Source organism: Scyliorhinus canicula, chromosome 10, assembly GCF_902713615.1.
Source record: "Scyliorhinus canicula chromosome 10, sScyCan1.1, whole genome shotgun sequence".
Classification (NCBI taxonomy): domain Eukaryota; kingdom Metazoa; phylum Chordata; class Chondrichthyes; order Carcharhiniformes; family Scyliorhinidae; genus Scyliorhinus; species Scyliorhinus canicula.
The window spans coordinates 103,511,365-103,532,487 of NC_052155.1; the positions used below are offsets into that span (position 1 = coordinate 103,511,365).

General features: G+C 44.5%; 1 protein-coding gene across 1 annotated transcript in view; it reads right to left on the reverse strand.

Moving 5' to 3' along the window:
* Nucleotides 1-21,123, reverse strand: part of ttpa (tocopherol (alpha) transfer protein) — a 57,117-nt gene that overhangs the window by 29,882 nt on the left and 6,112 nt on the right. The window contains exon 2 of the mRNA XM_038809474.1: nucleotides 646-799. Within this exon, the coding sequence (XP_038665402.1) occupies nucleotides 646-799 (154 nt within the window). The remainder of the gene's footprint in view (nucleotides 1-645; nucleotides 800-21,123) is intronic.

Here is a 21,123-nt window from a genome sequence, read left to right on the forward strand (position 1 = left end):
TTTGGACGTTCAAATTCTTTCATGGATTACAATTGCCTCACAAGTTTTGGTTGGGATTCAACTGCTCATTGTGATTGTATTAATTGCAGTCAAATATCATAGAAAAGTGATGATTGAGCTCAGGTTCCATTCCATTAGATTTAGTAAGGAATCAATACTTTTGGCGATATATTTCACCCTCATCCCAGGAAGATGTAAACTAGCTTAGATTTAGTTTAGTAGAATTTGGTGTGCTTGTGAAAACTTGATCATATTATTGTGAGCTTTGGCTGGAGCTGAAAATCCCGCCAGTGACAAACTCCACCCATGTCTCCAAGATGTTACACCATTAGCCTCACCTTTATTCGGAAAGTTCAAAATTGTTTGTTCAGTTATGCTTTTATCTTGATTAAGAGATGTCTATATCTTGATTAAGAGATGTCTATGTACGTCAAGTGGATATGTGTGTACATTCCTCACATATAAATGCATTTACATCATAAAGGTAACAGCTCAAGTAGTTCAATGAATGACTGATATTCATATATTTTGTATTTTTCTGCTACTTATCTGTGGATTACTTATCCATAGGATTATCTGTTCTATAAATCAATGCTAGAATTAGAGGACCGAGCAGAAACAAGATTTGGTAGATGCAGTACTCACCAATTTTATACATCAAAACCCTGCTTCCACTGGAATCACGAGACCTCAAAACTGCATGGTAACCAGCCTTTAGGAGACCCATGACTGTCAAAGGCCTCAGATCAGCACTAATCTCAGGACATTCAGCTCTCCATTTATGATAATTTGACAGTAGCTGTGAAGAGAACGTTAAAAGTTCTAACTTGGGTAACAAACCTTTAATACCCTGAATATTAGAAAGATAATGCCAAACATTTGTTTTTATTTTTAAAATTCCAGACCTTGACCTATCCTGAAGACACTATTGCCCAAGTGGAACTCAATGCTAGCGAGAGTGAGGAAAGGAGATAGAAGGAGAGGGGGGGCATTTCTCGGTATTTTGACTAAGATCAAACGTCAGATCAAGCCCAAGGGGAGGTGCAATGCCTTTTCTTGTCAGCTTGGATCTCGTGTGTCTCTCTGCGGAGACAAGGAATTGGATTCAATTTAAATTTGAATTGGTTTTGGAGCAAGCAATGAGATGGATTAAGGCCTTGCCCTGCCCACACCGTGTATTGGTTTTGTAACTTTGAGAGTGGAAGAAAATATTATTTAAGGAAAGGAGGCGGATGGGTAGGGGTGCTAGATAGAATGAAAAGACAATAATCAACTTCCCAATGTCAGTATATACTTGCCAAATTATTCTGATAGTGGCTTGGAGTCAGGATGGCAGTACCGACGCCATTGGATGGGACATTTATTAGAATGCCTTAGTATATAGTGAATAATAACTTGAGGTTAAATGGTACTTTTGAGATTAATCAGAGATTCATGAGAAACACAGGTTTTCACATTCCTATAATAATATTTATTATTGTCACAAATAGGCTTACATTAACACCGCAATGAAGTTATTTTGAAAATCACCTAGTCACCTGTTCGGTTACACAAAGGGATAATTCAGAATGTCCAAATTACCTAACAAGCACGGCTTTTTGGACTTGAGGAAACCGGAGCACCCGGAGGAAACCCATGCAGACACTGGGAGAACATGCAGACTCCACAAGACAGTGACCCAAGCCGGGAATCGAACCTGGGACCCTGATGCTGTGAAGCAACAGCACTAACTAATGTGCTACCGTGCTGCCCGAAGCTGGCATGGAGCAAGCGAGGAAATGTTCATAGTGGATTTGCAGTAAATGGGCCTGCTTTATGTTTACGGGAAAGTTTGTTGGAAGAGGGAAGAGGAGGCTAAGAAATTTCACTTTGCAGGTCAAAGGTGGCTGAGGCTGGTGGCAGCTGACAAAGGGTAGTAGCTAAGAGAAGGATGGTGGTGGGTGACAAAAGGGTGGTAGCTGAGAGAGGGGTGGTGGTGGGTGACAGAGGGAGAATGGTGGCTGACAAAAGGAAGGTCAAGTTTCATCGAGGGCAGATCAATGGTGACAAAGTAGGAAGTCTGACAACACCAGGTTAAAGTCCAACATGGGCTTTAACCTGGTGTTGTAAGACTTCTTACTGTGCTCACCCCAGTCCAATGCCGGCATCTCCACATAATGGTGACAAAGGAAGAATTGATGGATTACTGAGGGCAGGTCAAAGTTGATGGACGGAGGGTCAAGGTTTGGTGGATAGAGGGTTAAAGGTGATGGAAGGAAGGCTGAGAGCGACCAAGGGTGAATAAGAGAGGTTATTTTATTCATTCACCGGATGGGGGCATCGCTGGCAAGGATAGCATTTGTTGTCCTGCCCTAATTACCATTGAGAGCAGTTAACAGTCACCCACATTATTATGTGTCTGGAGCCACGTGTGGGCAAGACCAAGTGAAGTCAGTAGGTTTCCTTCCTTAAAGGACATTAGTGAACTAGGTGGATTTTTTACAATAATTGATGATAGTTTCATGATTACCATTACTGAGACTAGTTGAAATTCCAGATTTTGAAAAAAATTAGTGATTGAGGAAAAGTAGAGGATGATGGAGGGAATGTCACATGTGATGGAAGGATTGTCAAAGAATATTAATTTGCTGGATGCACTGGGTTCACTGACAGAGGGGAAGAGGAGCTATAGTTTACCCTTGGTGCGCCCTGAGATGGGGCACATTTCAGTGGTAGAAGGAGACCAGAGAGTGGTAAAAGAAAAGTGGAGGGGTTCCTATTGATGCAAGGCCAGGAACAAAGGGGCGGAATTCTCAGCTCCCGGGAAAAATCGGGAGGACCTTCGTGAACTGGGCCGAGTTTCACGACGGCCTCGGAGGCCGCTCCTCACTCCCTATTCTCCCTTCCTGGCGGGGCTAGGAGTGGCGCTCCATAACTCTCGGGCGCGTGGGCGTCGCGCCGAGAATGACGCGGCTGGCGCGCCTAATGACATCAGCCGCGCATGTGCCGGTTGGCCGGCTCCAACCCGCGCATGCGCGGTTGACGTCACAGCGCTGACAGCTCGAACCCGCGCATGCACGGTGGCCGTCTTTCCCCTCAGCCGCCCCGCAAGACGTGGCAGCTTGATCTTGCGGGCAGCGGAGGGGAAATAGTGCGTCCGATTGAGACGCCGGCCCGACAATCAGTGGGCACCGATTCGCGGGGCCTGTCCCCTCCCGAGCACAATCGTGGTGCTCATTCCCCACCAGGCCCCCTACAAGCCCCAAACGGGCATCTCCACACCCGTTTCATGACGGCAGTGACCAGGTGTGGTTGCCGCCGTCGTGAAACGGTCGCGACGGCAGGCCGCTCGGCACATCCGGGTCGGAGAATCTCACGGCGACCGGTGATTCTTCCGAGGGGGGGGGGGGGGAGAATCACGGGGGGCGCGAGGGGGGCGTGAAATTTGTCAGGGGGCCCTCCCGCGATTCTCCGCTCCCCACGCCGCATGGGAGAATCGCTTTATAAACAGTGGTGGACATGTTTTTGCCTGCCTTCTATCCATAGTTTATTTTGCCTGGATCTCATTCATCCAGTATTCCTGGAGACTTGGGGAAAAAGGAGGGGCTGATCTGGGAGAGGATTGCCCTGGGTCCTGCACAGAAATGACCAGAAGATCAACAATTGGTGACAGCAAACACCGAAGCTGCTCAGGATGAAGGCAACCAGGGACCAGTGTAACGAGCACAGGTATGTGATACAGTACATCTTATGCACATTATCTACCTGCAAATGATGGGGATGCAAAGCCAGAGAGTCTCAATAACTCAAACACCGAGAAGAACAAAGGCAGCTGGTACATGTGAATCCCACCAGCATGCTTGATCCCCTCCAAGCCACATACCATCCTGACTTGGAACTAGGTCACTGATGCTTCACTGTCACAGGGTCAGTATTTTGGAAGTTTCTTCCTCGCAATAATGTGGTATATCCCCACCAGATGGAATGCAACAATTCAAGAGGAAAACACTAATTCATCAGCACAGGACATTAAGGATGGGCAGCAAATGTTGGACTTGGCAAGGCCTCCCACTTAACATGAAAGACTAAAGTTTCACAGCAATCAACAATGAATGCAGATGCGCTATTATATTCTTGACACCCCATTAAATGAGATGTCACTACTTCCCTCTTCACCCATATGTGATTTTACACTTACGATGCAAGTCATCGCCGGGCTGGCCAAGTCGCAACAACACAGCCATTCAGCACACAAGAATAAAGAGAACAAGAGCATTACCATATAATGCAACCGATGCCACCTTTGTGCCATTACAAGATCTAACTATTAATCGTATGATCACTATGATGTGGTGCCACCCCAGAATCTGTAGCTGAGGTGAAGGAAAGCTGTTGAGTATGATATCCTATTGCCTGAGATGATTTTGACTGCTATCCTCTGGTTATCTGAGGCCTGAAGGCCCCGGCATGCTGAGGAGCTCTTGCACAGGTACGCAAAAGGCCCTCAACAGTCTTGCTTGCTGGATGCACTGGGTTCAATAGCTCACTCTTGGAGCGCATGGGGCCCGGAAGGGTTCCTCCTTCCTCTCAGTGTGCGATGTCACCTCCCTCTACACCGGAGGGAAAAGGAGACCTGGAGGTTGGGTGAGTAAATTTGCAGACAACACTAAAGTCGGTGGAGTTGTAGACAGTGTGGAAGGATGTTGCAGGTTACAGAGGGACATAGATAAGCTGCAGAGCTGGGCTGAGAGGTGGCAAATGGAGTTTAATGTAGAGAAGTGTGAGGTGATTCACTTTGGAAAGAATAACAGGAATGCGGAATATCTGGCTAATGGTAAAATACTTAGCAGTGTGGATGAGCAGAGGGATCTCGGTGTCCATGTACATAGATCCCTGAAAGTTGCCACCCAGGTTGATAGGGTTGTGAAGAAGGCCTATGGTGTGTTGGCCTTTATTGGTAGAGGGATTGAGTTCCGGAGCCATGAGGTCATGTTGCAGCTGTACAAAACTCTGGTACGGCCGCATTTGGAGTATTGCGTACAGTTCTGGTCACCTCATTATAGGAAGGACGTGGAAGCTTTGAACAGGTGCAGAGGAGATTACCAGGATGTTGCCTGGTATGGAGGGAAAATCTTATGAGGAAAGGCTGATGGACTTGAGGTTGTTTTCGTTAGAGAGAAGAAGGTTAAGAGGTGACTTAATAGAGGCATACAAAATGATCAGAGGGTTAGATAGGGTGGACAGTGAGAGCCTTCTCCCGCGGATGGAGGTGGCTAGCACGAGGGGACATAGCCTTAAATTGAGGGGTAATAGATATAGGACAGACGTCAGAGGTAGGTTTTTTACGCAAAGAGTGGTGAGGCCGTGGAATGCCCTACCTGCAACAGTAGTGAACTCGCCAACATTGAGGGCATTTAAAAGTTTATTGGATAAGCATATGGATGATAATGGCATAGTGTAGGTTAGATGGCCTTTAGTTTTTGACTTCCCATGTCGGTGCAACAACGTGGGCCGAAGGGCCTGTACTGCGCTGTATCGTTCTATGTTCTATGTTCTATGGATGAAGGTCTCGGTGCCTGAGATCCTGATGCCAACAGTGGAAGAGCTCCTCCCATCATTGGCAGACAGCCTCGGGGTGAACCTGTCAGGAGAACTCGTCAGGAAGCATCGCTGAACCATGGGGTCATGTGTTGCTGCTCTGAGACATTCGGCCGCAGTGGAAGGCTCAAGTCGAGGTGATGCTACTGGGGTCCCTTTCAACTACTAGCAGACCAATGCTACCATAGGCACTGTGATTGTCAAGGTACCCTTTAAAAATGTCACCCAGAACTCAAAATCCATCAAGCTGGCAGTGGAAGTGTCAATTTATAGTCTGCACCCATCATCTAATTGGCCAGACCCAGGTCCTGTATTACTTTTGGCTGGCCGCCACATAACTGCAGTTGATCAGCCGTTCCTGCGCAAGTGGAAGTTCTATTTATTTCCAGGTCACCATAGGTAGCTACACTACTAGAATTAAATTTAATCCAGCATGTCCAAATTGCAATTGGTCCCATTGTACCTTTAACTGAACAGGAAAATGGGACCTCCGCTTAATGTCTCATCTGATGGTTGAAATGGTGCGTCAGTGCAGCATTCATTCTAAATGCACTCGAATATCAGCCTATATTATACACTAATTTTAGGTTACAACTTTACAACTATCTAACTGAGACATAGCATAGGAACATAGGAGGAAGAACAGACTATTCAGATGTTGAGCCTGCTCCAACATTCAAAATGATCAAGGCTGATCATCCACTTCAAAGCCTTATCACACATTATCCCCTATCCTCTTTTATTGCTGGTTGCATTCTAGAAACTCAATTTACAGATTAACTGGAGATTAAAATTTATCTATAAAGCATTCTCCCAATTGGCCCTATTACTGCCCCCAATTGGCCCACAGATCACTGACCTCTGGGACTTAATGCAACTTTTGATCTTCCTTTGAACAAAACCCCTGATCTTTGAGCTCCCTAGATCTTCTACCTTGCTCTCAAGGCCCACTAAGCCCTGCAACTCCTCACTGCCAGCTCCACCTTCTCACAACCACCAATTGCTTACCTACGTGACCTCCTCCTGCATTGCTATTGATATGGGAATGAGGTCCAAGTCCCAGCATCCAGTTCTCCTCAGACCTGACTATTCTTGTGCAGGGTAATCAACCAGAAATTACTTGATTGTGTTGTGTTATCATGATACAGCTGTGTAGGGCAGCACGGTGGTGCATTGGGTTAGCCCTGTTGCCTCACGGCGCCGAGGTCCCAGGTTCGATCCCGGCTCTGGGTCACTGTCCGTGTGGAGTTTGCACATTCTCCCCGTGTTTGCGTGGGTTTCGCCCCCACAACACAAAGATGTGCAATAACACAATACAATCAAGTAATTTCTGGTTGATTACCGTACACAAGAATGGTCAGGTCTGAGGAGAACTGGATGCTGGGACTTGGACCTCATTCCCATATCAATAGAAAAAAGGATTGGCCACGCTAAATTGCCCCTTAATTGGAAAAAATGAATTGGGTACTCTAAATTTATATTTTTTTTAAATGATACTGTGTTAATATCACACTCTGGATATATTCAGTTATCAAATATGATCTCGAACATACTTTCTTTAAACAATCACCAAAACTGCGAATGATCAATCCAGTTGAACCAGTTTTGCAATGTTAAATAATCACAATGACTCAACTAAACCAGTCTATATTACAGAGGTTCTGCATTGTCATCATGAATATATTCAGATGATTCTGGTTTCAAAGGTCCCACACTGGTTGACTTGTTATGTTATCAGCTCAAAATCAGACAGTACACAATAAAGGAAATGAAGTTTTGATTTACTGGGGATAAAAGCAAAATACTGCAGATGCTGAAACCTGAGACAGGAACAGAAAAATCCAGTAGTTCTGGCAGCTTGTGTGGAAAGAGAAAATAGAGTTGACATTTTCAAGTTTGTATGACTCAAACTTATGTGGACTCGAAATGTTAACTCCAATTTCTCTCTCCACAGATGCTGCCAGACCTGCTGATTCGATGAGGATTAGGGGCCGGGATTCTCCCCTACCCGGCAGGGCGGGGAGTCCCGGCGGGACGGAGTGGCGTGAACCACTCCGGCGTCGGGCCTCCCCAAAGGTGCGGATTTAGGGGCCAAGCCCTCACATTGAGGGGCTAGGCCCGCGCCGGAGTGGCTCCCGCTATGCTGGCCAGCGCGAACGGCCTTTGGCGCCCTGCCAGCCGGGGCTGAAAGGCCTTCGCCAGCCGGCGGAAGTCCGCGCATGCGTCGGTGTGTCAGCGGCTGCTGACATCATACTGGCGCATGCGCAGGGGAGGGGGTCTCTTCCGCCTCCGCCATGGTGAAGGCCATGGTGGGGCGGAAGAAAAAGAGTACCCCCACGGCACCCCGATCGGTGGGCCCCGATCACAGGCCAGGCCACCATGGGGGCACCCCCCCGGGGTCAGATCGCCACGCCCCCCCCCCCCCCCCCAGGACACCGGAGCCCACCCGCGCCGCCAATCCCGCCGGTACCAGAGGTGGTTTAAACGACGTCGGCGGGAAAGGCCTGTCAGCGGCGGAACTTCGGCCCATCGCGGGCCGGAGAATCGCTGCGGGTGGCCCGCCGAATCTTGGGGGTCGGAGAATTCGGGATACGGTGGGGGCAGGATTGACGCCAGCCCCAGGCGATTCTCCGACCCGGCGGGGGGTCGGATAATTCCGCCCCTGGTTTTAGAACTACTTAATCCTTTGTTAAAGTGTGCAATATCTTAGCACAGTATGAACTTCAGTGTACAACCCTTTACACAGGGCAAAACCTCTCACCGGGCAAAGTCTTCAAACTACACAGCATATACGCTCTGATTCTGATTTCACAACCACCGACCTACAAACCAAAGTATTGATTTACTTTGTCAGACCAGACTGCTGGGTTTTTCTTAAAAACATAAACTAAGCTGTGTTCCAATTTCTTTTTTGTTTTAATGTCCCTTTTTTAATTTTATTATTTTCAATAGGAGCTAAAAATACAAAAGCAAGCCATTCGTCCCAACGCTGCTGTTAATTCCCACTCTATTTGCTTCATCTAACTCTATCACATATTCTTCTACTCATTTCTCCCTCATGTACTTATTTTGCTTCCTCTTAAACACACCTATGGCCTCAACCATTCCAATGTGGTATTGAGTTCCACATTCTTAGCATTCTTTGAGAAAAGAATGATTCTCTTTGACTTCTAACTGGATTTCGTAGTGACTATCTCATACTGATGACACCTAGAATTGGGCTCTTCTATAAGTGGAAGCAGTTTCTCGATGTCCACCCTGTCAAACCAATTCATTATTTTAAGGAGCTCTTTTAAAGCAAAAGCCACACTTAAGTATAAAAATCAGCACTGTTAACAAAGGACTGTATATGCTAAGCAAGTATATTTAATAATAATAATCACTTATTGTCACAAGTAGGCTTCAATGAAGTTACTGTGAAAAGCCCCTAGTCGCCCCATTCCAATGCCTATTCGGGGAGGTCGGTACGGGAATTGAACCTGCGCTGCTGGCCTTCTTCTGCATGACAAGCGAGCCGTTTAGCCCACTGTGCTAAATCAGTTCCAGAAAAGCTCCTAGTCCCCACATTCCAGCGCCTGTTCGGGGAGGCCGGTACTGGAATTGAACCCGCTTAATTTCCTTTATTGTGTACTGTTTGATTTTGAGCTGGTAACATAACAAGTGGACCAGTGTGGTAGCTCATGATGACAATGCAGATACGTGTGCCACATTCTTGCATGTTCATACCTTTCTTAAAACAAAGGGCATAGAAAATTAATATCAAGGCATTAATGTATTTGTCACCAGTAATTGAAATGTGGTTACAGCCAGTAACACAGATTACATCTCGTTATGAATCTTATGTGATCGAATAGGGAGTGAATTTCGGTGGGGATTTGTCTGCTGTATTTCCAACAGAAAAGCCAAGGAGGTTCCAGAGGATAAGTACCTTCAATGCCATTTTTTCAGGTTTTCCACAGCTTATTTGCTGAAGTTACAAAAGATAAATGGAATACCCCCCCCCCCCAACAGAAATTCACGCCCGAGGTGCCCATTGGCAAGTTGGTGGATTTTTAGCTTTCCTTTGTGGGAGAATTCTTACTGGACGAATTTGTAACTTAAGTATTGTTGAAATAGCATAAGATCTGGCACTGGGAAAATGCTAAAGCCATTATTAAGGAGGTAGCAGCAGGACATTTAGAAAGTCATATAGCTATCAGGCAGAGTCAACTTGCGCTTTGTGAAAAAACAATCATGTGTGACAAATTTATTAGCATTCTTCAAGAATGTAACAAGCAGGGTGGATAAAGGGTACGCCAGAATATGCAATGTATTCAATTTCCCTAAGACATTTGATTCAGTACTATATAAAAGGTTACTCCACAAGGTAAGAGCTCATGATGTCGGGATGATACATATCAGAATTGTCAGAGGATTGGCTAATAAATAGGAAACTGAGAGACAGGATAGATAGAGAAATACAGCACAGAACATGCCCTTCAGCCACGATGTTGTGCCGAACATTTGTCCTCGGTTAATCATAGATCGTAGAATTTTGGACACTAAGGGCAATTTATCATGGCCAATCCACCCAACCTGCACATCTTTGGACTGTGGGAGGAAACCGGAGTACCCAGAGGAAACCCACGCACACACGTGGAGGATGTGCAGACTCCACACAGACAGTGGCCCAAGCCGAAATCGAACCTGGGACCCTGGAGTTGTGAAGCAATTGTGCTATTCACAATGTTACCGTGCTGCCCTTAAGAACAAATTAATCTACACTCCATTATTCTACCCTATCCATGTGCCTATCCAATAGCCGCTTGAAGGTCCCTAACGTTTCTGACTCAATTACTTCCACAGGCAGTGCATTCCATGCCCCCACTACTCTCTGGGTAAAGAACCTACCTCTGACATCCCCCCTATATCTGCCACCATTTACCTTAAATTTATGTCCCCTTGTAATGGTTTGTTCCACCCGGGGAAAAAGTCTCTGACTGTCTACTCTATCTATTCCCCGATCATCTTATAAACCTCTATCAAGTCGCCCCAATGAGAAAAGGCCTAGCACCCTCAACCTTTCCTCGTAAGACCTATTCTCCATTCCAGGCAACATCCTGGTAAATCTCCTTTGCACCTTTTCCAAAGCTTCCACATCCTTCCGAAAATGAGGTGACCAGAACTGCACACAGTACTCCAAATGTGGCCTGACCAAGGTTTTGTACAGCTGCATCATCACCTCACAGCTCTTAAATTCAATCCCTCTGCTAATGAACACCAGCACACCATTTGCCTTCTTCACAGCTCTATCCACTTGAGTGGCAACTTTCAAAGATCTATGAACATAGACCCCAAGATGTCTCTGCTCCTCTACATTGCCAAGAACCCTACCGTTAACCCTGCATTCCGCATTCATACATGTCCTTCCAAAATGGACAACCTCACACTTGTCAGGGTTAAACTCCATCTGCCACTTCTCAGCCCAGCTCTGCATCCTATCTATGTCTCTTTGCAGCCGACAACAGCCCTCCTCACTATCCACTACTCCACCAATCTTCGTATCATCTGCAAATTTACTGACCCACCCTTCAACTCCCTCATCCAAGTCGTTAATGAAAATGACAAACAGCAGAGGACCCAGAACAGATCCCTGCGGTACGCCACTGGTAACTGGGCTCCAGGCTGAATATTTGCCATCCACCACCACTCTCTGACTTCTATCGGTTAGCCAGTTCATTATCCAACTGGCCAAATTTCCCACTATCCCATGCCTCCTTACTTTCTGCATAAGCCTACCATGGGGAACCTTATCAAATGCCTTACTAAAATCCATGTACACTACATCCACTGCTTTACCTTCATCCACATGCTTGGTCACCTCCTCAAAGAAGTCAATAAGACTTGTAAGGTAAGACCTACCCCTCACAAATCCGTGCTGACTATCCCTAATCAAGCAGTGTCTTTCCAGATGCTCAGAAATCCTATCCCTCAGTACCCTTTCCATTACTTTGCCTACCACCGAAGTAAGACTAACTGGCCTGTAATTCCCAGGGTTATCCCTATTCCCTTTTTTGAACAGGGGCACGACATTCGCCACTCTCCAATCCCCTGGTACCACCCCTGTTGACAGTGAGGACAAAAAGATCATTGCCAACGGCTCTGCAATTTCAGCTCTTGCTTCCCATAGAATCCTTGGATATATCCTGTCAGACCCGGGGGATTTGTCTATCCTCAAGTTTTTCAAAATTCCCAACACATTTTCCTTCCTAACAAGTATCTCCTCGAGCTTACCAGTCTGTTTCAGACTGTCCTCTCCAACAATAGGCCCCTCTCGTTTGTAAATACTGAAGAAAAGTACTTGTTCAAGACCTCTCCTATCTCTTCAGGCTCAATACATAATCTCCCGCTACTGTCCTTGATCGGACCTACCCTCGCTCTAGTCATTCTCATATTTCTCACATATGTGTAATAGGCCTTGGGGTTTTCCTTTATCCTACCTGCCAAAGATTTTTCATGCCCTCTCTTAGCTCTCCTAATCCCTTTCTTCAGTTCCCTCCTGGCTATCTTGTATCCCTCCAGGGCCCTGCCTGAACCTTGTTTCCTCAGCCTTACAAAAGTCTCCTTCTTCCTCTTAACAAGACATTCAACCTCTCTTCAACCATGGTTCCCTCACTCAACCATCTCTTCCCTGCCTGACAGGGACATACATATCAAGGACACATAGTATCTGTTCCTTGAACAAGTTCCACATTTAACTTGTGTCCTTCCCTGACAGCCTATGTTCCCAACTTACGCTCTTCAATTCTTGTCTGACATCATTGTATTTACCCTTCCCCCAATTGTAAACCTTGCCCTGTTGCACGCACCTATCCCTCTCCATTACTAAACTGAAAGTCACAGAATTGTGGTCACTACATCCAAAATGCTCCCCCATTAACAAATCTATCACCTGCCCTGGTTCATTACCAAGTACCAAATCCAATATGGCCTCCCCTCTGGTCGGACAATCTACATACTGTGTTAGAAAAGCTTCCTGGACACACTGCACAAACACCACCCCATCCAAACTATTTGATCTAAAGAGTTTCCACTCAATGTTTGGGAAGTTGATCTCCTGTTTGTTAACTTTATTTGATGTTTATTTGTAAATGCCTCAAGAAAAATATTTTTATAAAACAGATGTGATAGCAGCTTGCGATACTTATGATGGTGTTATTACTTTTTTGGTTATTATATTACTCTGCAAAGTACTGATATTAAATGCAAAAATTCCAATAAAACTATTGTCAAAACAAACAACGTTAAAATGTGAATAGTGTCACACCTGATGCAACCTTTGTGGACTGTTCACCGTGGACTGCACCACTGGGCTCCCTGAATACCTACTCGGAGCCATTGGCAATGCTGCCGTCACCATAGCCCTCAAACTAGACCCCTTACAAGATTCCTCCTCCATCCTAACCAACTCTACCCCTTCTCCTTCCCACCACCGTCGCAACTTGTCCACATTCGCCGCTCAATAATAATGAAGCAATTTTGGCAACGCCAACCCCTCCCCACACTCGGCACCATCTCCGCCCATAAGGGGCTGGTTTAGCATACTGGGCTAAATAGCTGGCTTTTAAAGCAGACCAAGGCAGGCCAGCAGCACGGTTCAATTCCCGTACCAGCCTCCCCGACAGGCGCCGGAATGTGGCGACTAGGGGCTTTTCACAGTAACTTCATAGGAAGCCTACTTGTGACAATAAACGATTTTCATTTCATTTCGTTTACATCGTGAATAGGAACTATTTTAAATTTACCTTGCAAAATCATGCAAAATGCAAAATCATGATGAAACCACAGACAAAATAATGCATGGTGCATCACGCAAGTGTGAGTTTCAATTGCATGCAAGACATGGCAACACTTCAGCAGTATATGGTCTTCTGCAACTCCAAAACAATTCATAAATAAGCAATCATTAGTTACTCATGCAATATTATGGAGTCACTCATTCACCATTTAAAAATAGCACTCTCAAAGATTTTTTTAAAAACGCATTTTATTCAAATGTGTATCAAAGTAGGTTACAGCCCGGGAAACATTCTTCCCAACAATCAACTATACAGTTTGTACAGATTTTTCTATTTCCCCCCCACCTCCCCATCACCCACCCCCCTGCGACGAACAGCTCTTCAAACACGGTCACAAACATTCCCCACCTTTTCTCAAACTCTCCGGCTGAGCCCCTTAACTCTTACTTTATCTTTTCTAACCGCAGGAAGTCACTCATTCAGGTCACCCAACCATGCTGCTACTCCCGGTGGTGATGCCGACTGCCACTCCAGCAACATTAGTCGCTGTGCAATCAGAGAGGCGAAGCTATCACAACGGCCTTCCTCCTCTCCATGAGCTCCGGCTTCTCTGAAACCCCAAATATCACCACCAAAGGGTCCGGGTCCAACCCTCCTCCACTATGCTGGCTAAGACCACGAACACTCCCACCCAGAAACTTCCCAATTTTTTGCAACCCCAAAACATGTGCGCATGATTCGCTGGCCCCCGCCCACACCTCTCACACTCATCTGCTACCCACTGAAAGAACCCACTCATTCTCGCCCAAATCATATGCACCCTGTGTACCACCTTAAACTGTGTCAGGCTCACCCTTGCACAAGAGGAGGTCCCGTTTACCCTTTTCAGTGCCTCACTCCATACCCCTGCACGGTAGACCCACTCCGGCACTCAACCTGCAAACCTCACTCCCCGATCCGTTGCACCCCACTGGGCCCAGCACAGCGGCCATTTGAGAAACAACACCGAGCAAAGTGGGCGAATGAGATTTTCCCTCCAGAGGTCAAAATGGTCGTCGTATCGAACTTGTGGAAGGTGGGGTGGGGGTGTTATAACCCGACCGGAGGCCACAATGTCTGCAACATCAGAGTCCCAGGGGCCTCAGCTGTATATGATGCCGGACGCGGGAGATCCTTGAGGAATAGGAGTAGGAATTGTATTCTAGTCGGTTAAATAAATATTGAGTTTTCTAACAGTCATCACTGCCGTGTGATCGCTCGCCTGCAACTTTACAGATAACCTCACACTTGCTTACATTAAATTCCATCTCCCATAATTGTGCGCATTCACCTAATCTGTCAATATCTCCTTGCAATTTTATGCTATCGTAAGGCCGCCTACAATGCCACCCAACTTTGTATCATCTGCAGATTTGGATATCTGACTTTCTATGCCATCATCCAAGTCATTAATGAACAGTCTGAATAATTAAAGCCCCAACACAGATCCCTGTGGTACACCACGAGTCACCTCCAGCCAATTCGAGTAATTCCCCATTATTCCCACTCTCTGTCACCTGCTACTCAACCAATCTCCGAGCCATGTCAATAATTTGCCCTCCAATCTATGGGCCTCCACTTTAGTTAACAGTGTCTTGCGTGGGACTTTGTCAAATGCCTTCTGGAAGTCCATATAAATGACATCCATAAACATCCTCCTATCCACTACTTCTTCAAAAAATTCAGTAAGATTAGTCAGGCATGACCTTCCCTTCATGAATCCATACTGGCTCTCCCTGATCGACTAAACTTTTTCAAGGTGTTCAGTTACCCCTTATTGATTATAAACTCCAGCAATTTCCCCACCACCAATATTATGCTGACTGGTCTGTAATTCCCTGGTTCCCGCTTTCACCTTTCTTAAAAATGGAGTGAAATGTGCAGATTTTCAATCCAGTGGAACTACTCCTGAATTTCGGAAACTCTGGATGATTACAGTTAGGGCATGTACAATGGCTCCCGTACTTCCTTTAACACCCTTGGATGGAAACTGTCAGGTCTTGGAGATTTGCCACTCTTTAGTTCCATTAATTTCCTAGTTAGTGATGTTGAACTTACATTAATTGTATTAAGTCCTTGTCCTCTTATCAACTATTAATTTTTTTGGGACTTCCCACAAGATATCCTCCTTTTCAACTGCAAATACTGAGGCAAAGTAATTTTACAACATGTCTGTCAATTCCCCATTATCACTGACAGTAACTCCATTCTCTGCTTTTAGAGGGCCTACATTGCTCTTCCCTTTATATAACTATAAAATGTCTTATTGGATTTGATGTCCCTTGCAAGTTCCCTTTCATAATCCCTTTTAGTAGCTCTTATAAGCTGCTTTATGGCCCTTTGCTGGTCCTTGTACCTATCCCATCCATACGGATCTGTGCTAATTCTTGCATTTCTGTAAGCTCTTTCTTTTTGTTTTATATTGTCCCTAACCTCTTTAGTTGTCCATGGTTGCTCTTTTTGTGAAGTGGAGCCTTTTTTTCTCAGGGGTATATGCAGGCTCTGTATCTCATTCAATGTCTCTTTATATTCTCCACTGATCCTCAGTCGTTTGACCCATCAACAGATTTTCCCAGTTTACCGTGGTTAGTCTCTGCCTCATCCTGTGAAAGGCAGCCTTACCCAAGTATAAAATTCTAGTCTACTTGTCTTTCGCTATCAAACACTACATTGAATTTAATCATGTTATGATCACTATTTGATAAATGTTCACGCACTGTAAGGCTACTAATTAAGTTGGGCTCATTACTCATAACTAAACCTAATATTGCCTGTCCCCTTGTTGCACCCAGAACATATTGCTGCAGGAAATTATCCCGGACACATTCCAAAAAGTCACTACTTTTCTCAGGTGCTTGTCTGCCTCTCCCAATCTATGTGCAAGTTGGAAATCCCCCATTAAGACTACTCTACTTTTGCTACACATTGCATATTTTCTGCCTTCATACAATCTAGCACCTCAGAGCTGTTACCAAGGGTTCAATACACAACACCCATTACAGTTTTCGATCTACTTTTGTTCCTCAGTTCCACCCATATGGTCTCAGCTGGATGCTTTCCCCCTCGATATCCTTCACCATTGAGATGATAGTATTTCTAATCAGGAAGGCTACTCCACCCCCTCTGCCATCTACCCTGACCCTCCTGTAAACTTTATAACCAGGTATATTTAGTTCCCAGTCCGACCATCCTGTAGCCATGTCCCTGTTTATCGCAACCACATCATAAGTCACATTCACCTGAGGAAGGAGCTGTGCTCCAAAAGCTAGTGATTTGAAACAAACCTATTGGACTTTAACCTGGTGTTGTAAGACTTCTTATCATAATCCTCAACTTGCATTTGTGCCTGCAGCTCATCTAGTTTATTTTTTAACCTTGTGCATTTATTTACAGAACTCTTAAGTGCGCTACTCCCCCGACATGTCCCTCAGCACTAGAACATAGAACAGTACAGCACAGAACAGGCCCTTCGGCCCTCGATGTTGTGCCGAGCAATGATCACCCTACTTAAACCCACGTAACCCGTATACCCGTAACCCAACAATCCCCCTATTAACCTTACACTACGGGCAATTTAGCATGGCCAATCCACCTAACCCGCACATCTTTGGACTGTGGGAGGAAACCGGAGCACCCGGAGGAAACCCACGCACACACGGGGAGGACGTGCAGACTCCACACAGACAGTGACCCAGCCGGGAATTGAACCTGGGACCCTGGAGCTGTGAAGCATTGATGCTAACCACCATGCTACCGTGAGGCCCCTAGCACTGATGTTTTATTTGCTTGTTTATTATTTTTTAGTATACTTCTTGTAGTTTTGCCATTAGCTTCAGTTCCTGAAGTTAGATTCCTGACTATTTCTTTACTCTCTGCCCTGTTACTTGTTTTTGGAACTGTATTGAGTTCCCCAAAATCCTATCAATTTTTGACATCCATGTATTTCAGAATATACAATGGAGTATGAAAGAAAAGCAGAAAATTCTGGAGATGGGCATGACTCCAGTCAGAATCTATAATGATAAATTATGGGTTATCTTTGGATATGTAAATTACTTAAAATCCTGTGTTTGTTCTGTATGCATAATGACCTGACATATTGTTCCAACATTTTTTTAAATTTCAGAGTTCTGGCATTTGAAGCCTTTTTTTGCAGAAGGTGTACAAATAACCAATGGAAACACCCAAGGCTGCTCTGAAATTCCATTATGGGGCATCAGTATAATTGAGTCAACAGCAATATATGCACAAAATATAATCACATGGCCCTGCTCATCAATAATTAATTCAGTAAACAGAACGCTCCCCCACACACTGCCAAGTCCTGAAAGACGACACCTGCTTTGCTGTTTGTCCTATTATGACTTTATTTGAATAGTTGTTTCCTGTGAGCAATGAATCATGGTGGCACAGTCGTCAGCACCGCTATCTCACAGCGTCAGGGACCCTGGTTCAATTCCAGCCTTGGGTCACTGTTTGTGTGGCCTTTGCACGTTCTCCCCGTGTCTGTGTGGGTTTCCTCCGGGTGCTCTGGTTTCCTCCCCCAGTCCAAAAGAAGCGCAGGTTAGGTGGATTGGCCATTCTAAAATTGCCCCATAGTGCCCAAAGATGAGCAAGTTAGGTGGGGAAGTGGGCCGAGGTAAGGTTCTTTTCAGAGGGTCTGTGCAGACTCAATGGGCTGAATGGCCTCCTTCTGTACTGGAGGGATTCTATGGAAAAGGGAGAATATCGATAACCCAAGATGAAAACTGATAGACATTGCAGCATTGTACGATAATCAAATAATCCAATGGAAAAAATCCAAAAAAAGCGATGAAATAAGAATAATTATACCTGGCCGCCTAGAAAGTAGCAGTGATGATTTGAGCAGTGCCACGTTTGCTCCTGGCAACTGTCAAATCTGTCACTCGTAATGACGTAACAAAGCAAAATATTAGAACTGCGCAGGCATGGTGTTGGCAGCAAAAGCAGCCTTCCTACATTGCAACAGGGACTACACTTCAGAAGTACTTCATTAACTGTGAATACTTTAAGAAGTCCAGTGGTCATAAAAGGGGTGCTATGTCTTTTGGTCCGACGTCATTTCGTCCAACGACACTTCGTCCACGTCATTTGGCCCAACGTCTTTTTGTCCGCACGTCTTTTGGTCCAACGTCTTTTTGTCCGATGATTTTTTTCGTCAAAGACTTTTTGTGACTTGTTACGTTTTTTTGTCGGATGATTTTTTTTGTCAAAGACTTTTTGTAACTTGACTTTTTGTAAATAGAAATCTTCTCTAATGCACATAGCAAGGTATAATATGTAATAAAGGATTTTTATTACCAGTCTCTTTCCTTTCTTAATTCGCCCATCCCGAAATGGCAAAGTTCATTGTGTCAACGAAGAGCAAAAGGAAGGTAGCTGATGAAAATAACTACATCTACGATTTTCATTCGAGCAGTCCAAATCTAGGAAAAGAATACTGGAGATGTGAGAAAAGAAGGCTGTGTTCAGTGCGGATTCACACAGTAACGGAAAACAATGAGCCGAAAATTATTTATTTTTCTAATGAGCACCTTCATCCAGCTGATGTTGATTCGTTAAATGCTAGAAAAGCAGTTGCAGAAATAAAGCATGAAGCAGTGGAAAACATAGCAGCAAGTTCGCGTAGCATACTAGCGGCCAAGTTTACACAGCTATCAGAAAATACCTGCTCTCAACTCCCTAGGTTGCCCGTCGTCTCAAGGACTATTCAAAGGTGCCGACAAAAAAATTCTGGATTTCCCGCTAATCCAGCGGCTAGACACGGTTTTGAAATACCTGACAAATATTGTAAACTTGACAATGGCGAACAGTTTCTGAGATACGAATCGGGCTCCGAGGATCAACAGCGCTTAATAGTATTCGCATCAGAAAGTGTTCTTCAGGATTTAGCATCATATCGTCATTGGGCATGCGATGGAACATTCAAGATTGTGCCACAACAGTGGTTTCAACTGTTCTGCATTCATGTACAAGTTAAAGGAAGCAGTTTTCCACGGGTCTTTGCATTACTGCCGAATAAAAGAAAGCAGACATACGAATTATTTTTTGACCAATTGAAAATTATGCAACCTAATGCAGATCCGATTGATATCATGGCAGATTTCGAAGTTGCAGTTCACAAGGCAATTAATTCATCATTCCTTAATTCATCTGTCGTGGCATGTTTGTTTCATTTGAGCCAATCTGTGTTTCGAAAAATTACCGATTTAGGCCTCAAAGAAAAATACAATACAGACTCTGAATTCTGTCTTAAAATTCAATGTTTTTCAGCATTAGCTTTCCTCCCCGTTGAAGATGTCGAAGAGGCTTATGAAGATTTGATAGACGATGAAGAAATCCCTGCTGAATTCATCGTTTACTTCGACTTGACTTACATAGGCATTGTGAGAGGACGTGGTGCCAGACGAAGGAGAGAAACACCTACATTCCCGACAGCTGTATGGAATGTTAATCAGCGTGTTCTACAAGATCTACCGAGAACAAATAATGCTGCTGAGGGGTTTCATTCTGCGATAAAGTGTTCGGCGGGTGGAGCTCATTTGAATATCTGGAGGTTAATCAAAACTCTGAAGGAAGAGGAAGGGTTCATAATAGGCAAAAAGGCTCCAATTCTTCGGAGAGATCAGTCGACTTCATGTACGCGATATAAGAAAATAACTGAACGCCTCAAAAGATTGGTCGTTGAATATGATTCTACAACAAAAATTGATTTCTTGAGGAATGTTGCTTACAATTTACATCAATTTTAAGTAACTTTAAGAATTTTTAAATACATTTTCCAACTGTATTCTCTAAGTGATGTGATATCTTTCGGGAATTTTAAGTAATTAGTAAACTTTTAGATTTTTTAACTGCATTTTTAGATTTTTTAACTGCATTTTTCAACTTTTGCTGTATTTTACTTGCATTTTATCAATTACTTGCATTTTAGCAATTAAATTCTCATAGTAAACTTTTAAATTTACTTGCTGTATTGTACTTGCATTTTATCAATTAAATGGTTTTATACGGAGTTTATTTGTAATTGGATAATTGGACAAAAAGACGTTGGACCAAAAGACGTGCGGACAAAAAGACGTTGGACCAAAAGACGTGGATGAAGTGTCGTTGGACGAAGTGACGTCGGACGAAAAGACGCGACACGCATAAAAGGCATGATATAAATGCAAGTGTTTATTTTTTTCTTCCAGTGCACTCAGCAGTTTCTGCCCATCATTCAAAGTAATGAAAGTGGTTGAGAAATATCACCCACTGTCTTCTGTGCTCATGTGCCACCGTTGAGGTTGGGATGTTAGCTGCCATTCACAACTAGCTGTGCCACAGTTACAGAACTTTGACCTGGTCTACTGATAGTAGAATGATTATGTTCAACATGCTGTTTTCATTGTTTAATAAAGTATGTAATCCTGCTTTCTCAAGTCGCTACCTCATTTTCATGATGCCGAGCGATGCTTCGGACATACTCTTCTACACTCCTCATTGAATTTGGGCTTGTTAGCTGGCTTAATAGTGATAAATGAAGGATACTGGTGGTATACAATTCAGTTGCTGCAGATGACTCATAGCACCTTGTGGTTGCTGTGATTTGAACTGTTAGCTTTGTTCTTGATCTTTCACGCACTTAGCACATACAAACTATGCAAAGGGTTTTCCAGGGTGTGCGCAGTGGTCATTCCAACTTGTATGTCATGGGCAGGGAGATGTG